General features: G+C 40.8%; 1 protein-coding gene across 1 annotated transcript; it reads right to left on the bottom strand.

Moving 5' to 3' along the window:
- Positions 1-9,769: 9,769 nt before the first annotated feature.
- Positions 9,770-13,705, bottom strand: sgcb (sarcoglycan, beta (dystrophin-associated glycoprotein)). The gene is made up of 6 exons (XM_080033007.1): positions 13,675-13,705; positions 12,763-12,972; positions 12,164-12,349; positions 11,867-12,058; positions 11,211-11,342; positions 9,770-11,032 (listed from the first exon to the last, which is right to left on the bottom strand). Exons 1-6 carry the CDS (start codon positions 13,687-13,689, stop codon positions 10,832-10,834), a joined length of 936 nt encoding a protein of 311 aa, XP_079889133.1. The 5' UTR covers positions 13,690-13,705; the 3' UTR covers positions 9,770-10,831.
- Between the last annotated feature and the right edge of the window lie 258 nt (positions 13,706-13,963).

The following is a 13,963-nucleotide window of genomic DNA, read 5'->3' as shown; positions in this document are numbered from 1 at the left end:
GTCTTTCTATGTACAACTCCTGCCGCACCTGTTCCTTTTCGTGGCTGGATGTTTCAACCTCACTGTCGCTACTAGAAGATGAATCAGAGTCGGGTGATGGTGCTTTGATATCTAGACGCCTCTTGATGCGTGTAGTATGCTCAAGATCTAGTGCAGGCCACTGTGTTTCTGGAACATTACTTTCTGTTTGAGATTTTTGAAATGTAAGTTCTGCAGTGTTCACCTGCCTTGGCCTTTCTTTGTGGTGTGTTGTTTCATCCTCACTGTTACTACTAGAAGATGAATCAGCCGGTGATGGGGCTTTGATATCTAGACGCCTCTTGATGCGTGTAATATGCTGAAGATCTAGGGCAGGCCACTGTGTTTTAGGGTCATAGCTTACAGTTTTACTTGGAAGTCTTTCTATGTACAACTCCTGCCGCACCTGTTCCTTTTCGTGGCTGGATGTTTCAACCTCACTGTCGCTACTAGAAGACAAATTAGAGTCTGGTGATGGTGCTTTGATATCTAGACGCCTCTTGATGCGTGTAGTATGCTCAAGATCTAGTGCAGGCCACTGTGTTTCTGGAACATGACCTGCTGTCTGAGGTTTGTCAAAAGCAAGCTCTGCAATGTCCGCCTTTTTTTGACTCTCTTGTTTGTGTATTGTTTCTTCCTCGCTGTAACTACTGGAAGATGAATCAGAGTCTGGTGATGGGGCCTTGATATCCAAACGCCTCTTGATGCGTGTAATGGGCTGAAGATCTAGAGCAGGCAACTGTGTTTTAGGGTCATATCTTACAGTTTGAGATACTTTACTTGGAAGCCTTTCAATGTACGACTCCTGTACCTGTGTCTTTGTGCGATTGGATGTTTCAACCTCACTGTCGCTACTAGAAGATGATTCAGAGTCGGGTGACGGTGCTTTGATATCTAGACGCCTCTTGATGCGTGTAGTACGCTCAAGATCTAGTGCAGGCCACTGTGTTTCTGGAACATGACTTGCTGTTTGAGATTTTTGAAATGCAAGTTCTGCAGTGTTCACCTGCCTTGGCTTTTCTTTGTGGTGTGTTGTTTCATCCTCACTGTTACTACTAGAAGATGAATCAGAGTCGGGTGATGGTGCTTTGATATCTAGACGCCTCTTGATGCGTGTAGTACGCTCAAGATCTAGTGCAGGCCACTGTGTTTCTGGAACATTACTTTCTGTTTGAGATTTTTGAAATGTAAGTTCTGCAGTGTTCACCTGCCTTGGCCTTTCTTTGTGGTGTGTTGTTTCATCCTCACTGTTGCTACTAGAAGATGAATCAGCCGGTGATGGGGCTTTGATATCTAGACGCCTCTTGATGCGTGTAATATGCTGAAGATCTAGGGCAGGCCACTGTGTTTTAGGGTCATAGCTTACAGTTTTACTTGGAAGTCTTTCTATGTACAACTCCTGCTGCACCTGTTCCTTTTCGTGGCTGGATGTTTCAACCTCACTGTCGCTACTAGAAGATGAATCAGAGTCGGGTGATGGTGCTTTGATATCTAGACGCCTCTTGATGTGTGTAGTATGCTCAAGATCTAGTGCAGGCCACTGTGTTTCTGGAACATGACCTGCTGTCAGAGGTTTTTGAAAAGCAAGCTCTGCAATGTCTGCCTTTCTTGGCCTCTCTTGGTGGTGTATTGTTTCCTCCTCACTGTCGCTACTAGAAGATGAATCGCAGGCCGCTGATGGTGATTTGATATCTAGACGCCTCTTGATGTGTGCAGTATGCTCAAGATCTAGGACAGGCCACTGGGTTTCTTCCATTTGCTCACAACTAGAAGATAAAGCAGGCGGTGGTAATGGTGCTGGACGCTTTTTGGTAAGTGGAATATGCTCAAGATCTAGGGTAGACCCATTTGTATCAGAATAAATATTTGCTGTAGATTTTTGTAGTGGAATGTCCACCTTTCCTTGCCTCAGTGTGTGCTTTATTGTTTCCTCCCCACTATCACCACTAGAAGATGAATTGGAGTCTGGTGAAGGTGCTTTGATGTCTAGACGTCTCTTAATGCGTGTAGTATTCTCAAGATCTAGAACAGGCCATTGTGGCTTCATGGCATCATGGCTTACAGATTGATACTCCATATTTGGAAGCCCTTCCATGCCCACCTCTCCTTGTTCTTTCTTCTTTGTGTGTTTTGTTGTTTCATCCATACTCTCATCACTAGAAGATAAATCAGAAGCTGGTAACGGGGCATTGATATCCGAATGCTTCTTAATCCCCTGTGTACTGGAGGAGTTTTCTAGTTTCACTGAAGGTCTGATGGAGTCTAGACCATGGATCTGCTGTTCAAAACCAGCATTGTTTTGAAAGCGAACACCAGTGACTTCAGGCTTATTGAGGTTACTTTCTACATCCTCTTCCCATTCTTCGTCTGAGTTCACAGTGTAGTGCGTAGGCCCATCCTCACTGACACATGAGCTGGAGCTGGACGCATCATCCCTCTTCTGTTTATCTGCAGGGAGCGCCACACTCAGTTTTGAGTCATTATAGGAACCACTCACACTGCTTGACCTTGCAGATGTGCTTGGAACAGAATCACTAAATTCAAATTGTTCTTCATTGTCCTGCCATTCATCAGGGGATGTCAGCTTGGTTTTATTTGTATGTGGTGACCAATTTGTAAAGGGTTCAGAAGGAAATCCAGGAATATCCGTTCTGCCCTGGCTGGAATTTTGTGGCACCTCAAGTTCTCTAGCTGTTGAGAAATCAGATCTCTGCTGAACAGAATCCTCTGCAAGTTTAGGAGCATTGGGTGTTGCGTGGTCTCTCTGGATAATTTGGTCCTCGTTTAATACTTTGTCAGACAGTGAAGAATCTGAGCATGAAGACAAGCTTCTCCTCTTCTCAAGCTCAGCAGGATCTGCGATGTGTTCAAACTCTACGTTGTGTGAGTGGCCTGCATCGATGACACCTGAGAGGCCTCTGCCATGGTTATCATTTGGAGTGCTGTGTCGAAAGCTGTTTTCACTCCCTGAATCTCCAGCCGCATGTGTATCCTTTGTAGCCTCAGTTTCTCCACATTCAATCACAACATCATGACTGATGCTTTCACTGGCCACGGTATCATAATACGGTGCATTGTTGTCTACTCTATAATCTATAGTGCTGAATGTGACTCTCCTCTCCCTGTGAGCTCCTATCTCCCCTTGTTCATTGTCATCGTAGTAGGCCTCATTGTCATATTGTCTTTGTTCAACAGCTGAGACAGAGTTGGTCGCAGAGGAGCTTTTCTTGGTGGTGATCCTTTTCCAGAGAACATCTATACAGGGTCTTGCCAATACCCCTAGAATAAAGGCTATCAGAAATGTGATGAAAACAGACAGACAAACAGCCAGAGTCAAGTCCGACTGTGTAGTTCTCTGATTCCGCTCCTGACCTGTCCTATTTGGCGATCCTCCTGGGATTATTTGTCGGCTGGCTCCGGGTAAACTTCTAGTTTTTCTTCGTGCTCCTCCTATTGTACTGATTTGGAGGTTAAAAACTGACACAACTTTGTGTTTTTCAGACACACACACATATAGTCCTGTGTCTCTCTCTGTCACGTCATTGATGAGCAGACCAGCCTCGGGTAGGCTCTCAGATGTTTGACCACTGGGCGTCCACAACACTGCATCTACAAAAAAGACCACACAGACATGTTGGACTGACCTTCATTGTTATATATGTATAAAGTTATGTTACACTTTTTTCACTGTGTTACCTTCTGAGGAGCAAGACAGCAGTATCTCAGAGCCTTTATAGACCGTCAAATCTTGGTGGAGATCTGGCCTGTTTTCAGCACTTAAACAGTTAAGATTATCCTCTTCCAGCTGTAGCAAGTCTCTGCCTGACAGGATGGAGGGGGAAGCACACACCACACTCCACACTTGCAGGCCTCTGCTCCTGTCATAGGCCATCTGCCTTCGTAAACTGCGGGCACTGCAATCACACTTCCACCTGTTGCCAGCCAGTCTAACATCTGCCCCAATGTTACGAAGACTAAGGTACATCAAAGGATGGACGCTCGTCAACAGGTTGAAGCTCAGATCAAGGACCTTGTAGGGGAACAATATGGACATACACCAGATGTTAAGACAAGTAATTTGATTGCCAAAACAATTGAATTAAAGGTACATATTGTGCTAATTTTCCAGTTCAAATGTGTATTATTGTTATCTTAATGTAAAGCACTTTGGATACCAGCTGGTTGCTGTAAAAGGGATACATAAATAAGTGTTGATTGAATTTTTGGTGTATACTAGAAGTGGGTTTCATGGTTTTTTCTTCAAAAAATAAGGTATTCTTCACTATTAACTCTTTCCTTCCTTTTTCACCCTCTTTCTGAAACGCTCCGTTTAAGCACCTGCTTCCCCCTTCCCGAAAAGTCCAGGCTGTATTGATTGGCAAGATTCACGAGGACATTTTGACTGCTTGTCTAAGTGAAATCATCTCTTGGGCCTTAGGTGGGGCTACTGTATGGGGGGAATAATATGCTAATGAGCTGCAGGCTGTTGCATCACACTCTCTCTGGCCTAAACAGCCCAAAAGAAACTGATAGGGTTGTCTTATTTCAGCTTGTATGGGCTGGTTAGGACATCAAATACCCAAATATGCATGCACATAGAAAAAGTTTTTTATAATAAGTCCCCTTAAGTTATTCTCGCTACATTATCTTTTAATTGGACAATACGTCTCTGGAAATAACAGGTGAGCAAAGAATGTGGACTTCTCAATATTCTGTGCATGTTTTCAGAGAATTAGATTAAATTAAAAACAGTGTTACCCGGAGCTGGGCTAAATTCTGGAACGTCTGTGGGTGGAGACTTGTGATGAGGTTATGTTGTAGGTGTAGCTCTTTTAGCTGTCGAAGGTGGCTAAGGTCTTCTGTTCGTAGATCGGAGATCCTGTTGAAGGATAGTTGCAGAACCTGTATCGACTCACTAGCTTCCAGCCCTGGTGAGAGAAAATAAGATATGTAATTAGAACTCCACAATAACCTATAAGGGGCTGGCTCCTGAAGGAAGCAAGGAAAAATAATACTTAATGTTACAGGTTTTCGGTCATAATAGCAGATGTCGGTCAGTGTCTCGTCTTCCCAGTCCTGTACAGCTTTACCCTTTTTAATGGAATTTGTAAGGTAGTTGGAACTGCTTATCTTTAGCTATGAAGTTCATTTGTTTGCATTAACGCAGTTTTCAATGCTGAGAAGAAATCATGTAAACTACAGGCCTTTCTGTCGCTCTCCCTGGACTTTGAGATAGTGAATACTGAAAGTCTCCAAATCAGTGAAAACCCTCTTCCTGGAATATGAATCCAAATTCCACTGGCTTATTTATTTTCACTGTGAACATTCTTACAATTTAAATAATTAGGGGGGTAAGAATTTTTCTGTGCTGCTTAGTCTGCCTTGCCGGAGACCATCTCCCTGAGTGTGCTGGGCTGAAGTTAGGCACTGTGGGTCTGAGGCACCGAGGCTTCTGTGAACTGAATACCAAACAGGAAAGAAGACTGACTGTCAACACAGCTCTCGCTAAGTATATGGGCTGTCCACACATGCCTTTTAAAACCACCACAGTCAATGCATTTCAAAGACACACACATACGTATGTTCAGCCCCGCAAAAGGAATTCTTTGAAAAACCATGATGCAGGGGGAAAAACAAAAGTTGTACTGCGTGTTTACACCTTTCCTCAAGCCACTGGAATGTCAATAAAAGCTGTGGCTGCCTGAAGGGTGTACAGTGTCATTATCTTGGGAGGTTTAATCATTTCTGAGTCGAGCAAAGTACAAAAGATAAAGGATATCAATGAGAGGGTTTGTTTATATGTGAGAATCTCAGAAAAGACAACAATGCTCACTGTTAAGATTTCTCCTACGATATAAACAAATAAGCTGTCCGCCTTTTAAGCCTTAAAAAAAGTTTAAAAAAGTAGTAAACAATATGCCTATTGTATTTCACGTCTGACTGTTTGACATTTCTCAACAACATTGTAGGGGGCAATTAAAGGTGTGTGCATCCGTAGACTCTGACCCTTTACTATCACCCATTATCTGCAATCACACAAAAATGTTTTTAAAGATCGGAATTTATATGATCATATTGTCCATTGGTTCCTCCCCTGAGAGATCAGACCCTTATAGTGGTTCACAAGATAAAATCCCGGGAAGAAAAAAGAAGAGTTAAAGTCACCAACATAGAGTTAAAGTCACCTAATTATCCAAAGTCTTTGCTTTGAGTGTGGTAATGCCTGGAAAATGTATTGAGATGACACAATCTGAAAAGCTAAGAGACAAAATCCCTTAACTAAATGGATTTCTGATGAGTATAAACGTTTCAGAGCCACTGGTTAGGTGGCAACAAGGATAGCAGCAAACGGTAGCTACTTCCATACAGAAGGTGAAATCTAACCAAAAACATTGCACTTGACATAACATAATAATGTTCTTAACACAAACAGAGAACACCATTTTGGCTGGGGTGTTTCAGCTGCAATAAGGTTGAAATGCATTCTTTGTGTATGTTTACCTTCCATTTTATACACTTTTGAGATTCTAAAGTATTTAAACCCAGACAATGGGCATTTCATGTAACCAATTCGGTCTTATTATTGGGTGTGGCTATAGGAGTCATTACAAGATGAAGTATTATGAACTCTGTATACAGTACATAATTGATTAAGATTGTGTGAAAATAATGTGTAGGATTATTCAAATAAACAGCTTTTCACACAATGCCTGTTGGAAAGTAACTAAGTAAATTTACTGAACTATCTGAACTGAACTACAGTGAACTACAGTATTTGGACTGTGTTTGAGTTTTTCCATTTTACGTTATATGATACTTATATTCCATCAAATTTCTGAGGGTGCTGATGTACTTTTTATTCAACCACATCTATTTTAACAGATATAGTTACTTTTTGGTTTTAAAGTTTTAGTGTAAAAAGCATATGCTCAGTTTATGAAACGTGATGTATTGACACATCAATAATAATGATCAAATAATAAACGTATATACGTGATCAAATTAGACAGATCACTTACTTAAGTCAAAATTTAAATACCAAAGTATAAGAACATAAGTAAAAGTATTTTCAGGTTTTGGCAAAATGTACTTAAAGTATGAAAGTTAAAGGAGAAGTAAGTGATATGTGTAGTTAATATAAGTATAAAATCACACTATATTCATGCAGCAATCACTTTAACAGTATGAGCAGTTCATAACACAGGTCTGCAAGTCATTCAGCTTTGCAGTATTTGCCAGATACAATTTTGAGTATCATGCTCGTTTTTATCCAATCAGGAGACAGAGCGCTATACAGAGGCGGTTTTCTGTGCCCGTGAACGATGACACGCTGCTCTCCATCGCGGCACTATCTGGTGAAGACGGTTGCGCGTTTACCTGGTGGTGACGTACGGACAAGGGAGAGGACTGCTAAATGCAGTCACTGACAGGAAGTTAGCTAAAAGGACCATATCACTTACTTCTCCTTTAAATCACTCAGAATGCAAAACTGGAACCCCATTCATTGTGTTTAGTTATGGAACAATCAAGGTCCTGATAAATAATACATATATATTTTTTTTTACCTTATGTGCACAAAAACACACAATCTCTCCACAAACTAATTTGTGGGGACTTTCTGTGGGTTCTCCTATTAGTTTTGTTGTGGGGCAATTTACTATTTTATAATTCTGATAAGTACGAATAACTTAAAATTCCAGGAGGGCTTCACACAACTCCAGCCTGAGCAGGTCTAAAGAGCAACATTACTGACAACACCTGTAAGGCTCTGTAAGCCTTTGATGTAGAACAAGTTAAAAAATGTACAACATTTCCCTCTGAAATGTGGTGGAGAAGAAGAAGACTGTGGTGTAAAATGGATATGAGGACAGGATTTGAGTAAATGCACTTACTGTAGTTGCTTTCCACCACTGATAATATAACACCAACAGAGGCAATTCTGCCTAATGTGTACTTTTACTAAATTAAATTGTGAAGGTCAGGCTATAAATAGTTTGACAAGGTGTTTTAGCTACTTTTAATTAAATAAATTATCCAAATGGTTAAAAAGGGCAGTCCACATTTGCTCTGTGAAAATGGTTCATGGATAAAAAAGGCTTTAAAAAAATATTTTTGAGTTTAGGAATAGACTCCACTTCCAAGCACTGCATACATGCACATGACTGATATAGAAGTGTTTGAGATTAATATGTGAAGATAGTCCAATACCAGAGTGTAGGCTACATACATACAATAAATCTATCCCAAGGTGCCACAGTGGCAGAAAAAATAAGTTACAACACATTTACATGCTTTCCTTATGCTGAGGTCACCGGAAGCAGTGATTATTGTGCTGTTCATGTGCTGTGACGTTGGTTTATATATGGGTGTGTATGACCACTGGCACTGACTCACCCTTGGGGAATTGCTTAAGCTGATTCCTCTCAACAGATAACAGCTGTAGGGTGGGGGCCCAAGACATGCATCTGCCCCAAGGTCTCGAGCGAGGCACATGTCTTCTTCCTCTACCGACATAAAACCTTCCTCCCAGGTTTCTCTCCACACACATAGACAGGTGTGTGATACTGTTGTTCCCCAGCCATACAGTCCTGAGGTGGTAATGTGGTCGGTCCAGTGTTACAGAGGCAAGGAGGTTGTGAGACAAGTCTAGTTCTTTGACAGAATCGTGGATGTGTAGTGGCACAGAGGATAGGCCAGTGGTGGAACAGTTCAAAAGGGAGTCCCTCTGACAGGTGCAGGGCTCCGGACAAGCAGGTAGGGATGAGGAGGGGGCGGCGAGCAGCACAACAGCCAACACTAGCCCCTGTATTGCTGCTGCCATCTCAACCTGTCGTAAAAGCATAGATAGATTATGGACGGCTCACTCAAAAAGATTAAATAAGATCAGACATGGTCAATGTTGGAATTTAACTAAAAGTTTGAGGCCCTTGTACTGTACTTGATTATTTGATCATTTCATGCCACTACTGTTCCACTACAATTCAGTTGGAAACGTTTTACTTTTTACTCCTCTACATTTATCTAATAACTTATAAGTTACTTAAAGAATTAAGCACACAAAATGTATAATTCATAAAAGGTTGTAGGCTTAATACCCAACACTGAGAAAAATGTATTGGCTATTGACTATTAAGATGATAGTAATTTTTAACGCAAATGGGCCAAAAGGTCATGGCTTTTCATACGTTAAGTACATTTTCCTGCTTGCAAAATGCAGGACTAACGTGAACCATATTTTTTACAGTTTAGTATATTTTACAATATTTACATAAAGAATCATATATAGTATATATATTAATTATATTAGTAAATCATTACATTAAAATAAATCTAATATGAACACTAATACAGACAAACTCACCCGTGTGTCTGACCAATGCCAAGCTGTCAGGGAAACTTGTGACCGTTTTCGTCTAAGTGTATCGACTGCGACTGTCTCTGGCAGTTCTGATCAAAGTCTGAAATATATTTCTGCTGCGTCTTAGCTTTACATACAACCTACCCAAAAATGCCATTTTGCAATCCATTCAATCATTTACACCACGCCTAGTTAATGTCTTACTGTAGTTGTTTTCCTGTGTGATAGATAACTACAATCCTGAACGTTTATGGCCAGGAGAGCCATGCCCTAGCTGCACATTCTATTAGATAATAAAGCAGCGTAGTAAGGCACTGCACACTTTTATGATTTTAAAGGGAGCATGTGAGCACTGGAGACGTTCAATGAAAACAAACAATAAGAAGTTTGGCATAGCAACACGTTTCTTTATTGAAACAAACACGGCAAGGAAATGTTGAACACATTTTCAAATAAGGCTGATTGGCTTTTTTAATGTCTTGAGAACAACTACTTGATGATGACATTTCTCAGCATCAGCACAGTTATAAAACATACAAGACCAACAAAAGTTAAATGTCAAGGTCAACTCTTTTATATTATATTGCACAAAATTCAGACCACTCAATATATTCTTCAAACCAAGCGACTGATGATTTCAACTGTCCTGACATAAGTGAACATCATTTAAAGAGATTTTCATCCATCTGTAACATAACATTGTGCACACACAGTCTCGCTCTGTTGTTGTATAATTCCGTCGTAAAAAAAAAAGGTTTTGGCAACAAAATTTGAATATTACATACATATTATGTTCTACATCATCCCTCGTAAATCCATTGGCACGTGCACGATAGAGAGTCCAAGATGAAAGAGAAACAGAAAGACCTACTCTGTTCTTAAATAACTGGATGGATTAACATTTGTCATGTGTTTTACACTTCTAATATTACAGAAACTTTAATTATAATTCAATGTCCCACCCATTTGTCAGAGAATACAATAAACGAAAAAATATCAAACACAGCTGCCAGAAACAATGAAAAACCCCTTTCCAAGATTCGTACATTAGTAATACTGGATGGTAAGGCAAAAAGTAAATACGTTAGCTTCTACTTGTTATCAAAAGGGAGTGTGTATACAAAAGTATACTTTTTAAATATATTGTTATGTGCTCTTTACACATTTTATTTAGAGTTGGCAAACCTGCAGAACAATTCAAATACATTAGCGCTTATAATAATGTTATATCTTAAAAACAATATCTTTGGCCAAGTGGCAATATGATCTGTAATGCCATTCCTATTTTACAAACAAAATGAGGCATGGAGAACTTGTGAGGTGAACTGCAGAGGTATTATTATGTGCAAGTCATGATGGACGTCCTTTAAGACGTTTTTTCTCTTTTATACATACGCACATATGTAATCTGATTTAAGTGGTAGCAGATTGCAGAGAAGATTCCAGTCAAGTCTCCTAGTGAGCTTTTCTACAGGGGTTATCTGAAGTCTGGCAGCCCATGTTGGGATATTTCACCTGCACGCGGAACAGAGTCCCGTCCGCACACATGCACAGCTTGTAGCGTTCCATTCCCTCATCGAAATACACGACTCCTGCGGAATTAGGGATGCGCGAGGCATTGAACATCACTGATCCATTGAGGACGATGCTGTTCTCCTGCCAAGACAAATGCATAACATTAATGAGTTGTTCACTCACAAGTGTTTGCAAAGCTTTATTTAAAGAGACAACAATTTTAATTTTTTTAATTTTTTTGTAGCAGAAGTGGAAACACGTTCACTCCTCAAGCCCAGTTTCACACAGTCAAGCCATATTAACAGGACATGTCACTTACAGCCCTAAGATCGATGCCTCCGCCCATTTTGAACTCCACAGTCCGGCCCATGATGTTGACGCCCTCATTTCCACGAATAATAGCCTTGCTGTCCCCTTTAATGGTCAGGTCAGATGCAGCACTACTGGTGATCTAACATTTGGGGACAAAACATGAGCTTACTATATATAATTTCCACATAAATGTAATAATACTGTATAATATATATCACTCAGACTAACCAGTGAAAGATTGATATTTGATCTTTTTTCATATTTCTCCCTTTATTTTGTACCCTTGTAAAAACACTGCTGTAAGTACAAACAGCTTTGGTGAATCGCAAACTTCACCTTTACATTTCCAATCCGGGCCTTTCTAATCAGGTGCTTATTCTGAAGATAAACCAGGATTGTTTTGCGGTTCCCTACGTTCAGCAACTGAAAACTGAATTTTGGGTCTAAACTCCACTTTACACTGATGATGTCCTGTGTGTGGGGGACACACAGGCCATCATGCTTCATTTGTTCATTGTACAAAGTTTCTAAAATTTACATTTATTTACCAATCAATCTGTTGTATTTTAGTCATTTGTGTACAGGTTGTTAAACTCCAAAATGATAAGTGAATTGTTGCTTTGAAAGCCTACAGCTCCCAGTGGTGATTAGCATTAAACACACCCTTTCCGTGGAAGCCTTTTTTACACTCAGAACTTTGACTCCTTTGGGCAAATGGAACTCGTGGTTGTCGAAGTCTGTGCTGAAGTATGTGTTCTGTGTACGAGGGTCTGTGAAGGTAATGCCAACGTCGCTGACCACCAAGGTCTTGTCCTTCTCCACACTCAGCTTAGTGGTGCCTTGCTGGAACACAACCTGGAACAACACACATTAAACATTTGAAAATAGAGCAGCTGTGTCAGGTTCTCAGTTGTTTAAAATGCTTAGCCTACGATGGTAAAAGTTCTCTGTGTTTCTCACGGGATTATTGTTGCCGACCAGGGTGAGGTCCTGGTCCTTGCGGCCTCCCACTGTGCTCTTGTGCAGCGGGTGCACGATGCCCATGTCCGCCTTCTGTTTAAAGCGCAGCAGGCCCGACTCGTGGAACTCCATACTGTCGCACCCATTCGGACCGATACGTATCACTGTCCATATCACCAGAGTTATCTGAAGGACGATTCATGCAATAACACACAATGATCATTCTGTGTTTACCATCGTTTTCCTGATATTAAAGGTGGAGTCAGCTCTTTGTTGTCAAAATAATTTCTTGTCAAAATCAGTGAATAAACCCTCACAACCTGAACATACTATGTGTTCGCTGAAAACCAATCCGGTGTTAATACACAGCCTAGGCTCTATAAATGGGCATGTTGCTAGCAACGGTGGGCCCCATTTGTTTACCATAACTTTGTTTACATGCTGAGTATTAACACTGGATCTTGTTTCAGCACACACACGCAGTAAAGACAGGTAGAGGATTGACAGGAGATATTCACTGATTTTGCCAACAGGCTTTCTCCAGAATCGCTGTCTCCACCTTCAAGCGCAGCCAATGGACATAGATTTGTAGCACTCACAATGAGATTGATTAAAGCGAGGAGGAAGAGGAGGACAACGATGCAGACAGCCATGTTTCCCTTGCGTCCTCTCAGCCCCGTCTTATGGAGGCGTTCTTCTTCGATGGGCACATAGCCCGCCTTGAAGTTACTGTTGTGTTCCTTGTTGATATTTCGTCTCTCTATTGCCTTCTCTCGCATGGACTTCTTCACAGGCCCATTGGAACTCTCCTAGAAGGCAAAACAATCTCTCAGGGCATGGCACTAACAGCTATACTTTTAGCAGAGAGTATCATAAGGTATCAATAATTATAATGACCCTTTAAAATCTAATTCCCATAACTCCATACACAGATTATATGATTACATAGGCTACTTTCCTTTAAAATTAGTGTAATTTACACTTAAGAGTCTGTATACTGGTGTATGCTTAATGCAAAATATGTTTTTCATTGTGTATGAAACTATGCACAGATCTACACTAACAGTCCGTAGGCTACACAACTAGCCCTGCGTTGGTTGGAATGCATCTCAGTTAAATGCCCCGCGTCTGTCTGTCTGTGTGTGGCCATAACTAAAAATAAACTGCAACTAATTTAGCAGCAAAACGAAAATAAACTTAAATGTCTCACTAGCATACAGCTCATGGTGTCTTTATATTCGAAACATGTCTTTGCTGTCAAACAGTAAACCTGCTACAGTGATGTTTTTATTTGTTCTTCTGCCTATAATAACGAAGAGAAGGCCATTATTTATTACACTGGTATTATAGGCTATAGCCTACACGGGGGGCAGACGACGAAGCCAATAACATTTATATTTATTACATTAAAGTGTTACTCTGGAACATTTACTACAGAGTTCCTAACAAACAACAGCGCGAAAAAACGAAGTAAAAGGCGAGAATAACAACAAATATTGAACATAACGGACCTGTTCAGACGCCATGTTGACCCTCCCTCTCCTGCTCGCACAGTGACAGGGCGCATACCATTCCCCCAGTGCAGGGCGAACACACTGCTTCTGCTGTATTCAATTATAGCGGGACGATGATTATTCATGAATAGCAAGACCGTGTTAAATGTAAATGAGAGAATGAGCCATTTTAAGTGCACTGAGCGTGCTAGGAAAAGACATGAAGATAGGAAAAGAAAATGGGACGTTTCTCTGATAATAAAAAATGGTCCGTCCCAAGTTCAGCCAGCCAATGACAGGAGGATCC

The sequence above is a fragment of the Ammodytes marinus genome (assembly GCF_949987685.1).
Source record: "Ammodytes marinus genome assembly, chromosome: 8".
NCBI lineage: Eukaryota > Metazoa > Chordata > Actinopteri > Uranoscopiformes > Ammodytidae > Ammodytes > Ammodytes marinus.
The sequence above is the reverse complement of the archived record's forward strand: the minus strand, read 5'-3'. Positions and strand labels throughout refer to the sequence as shown.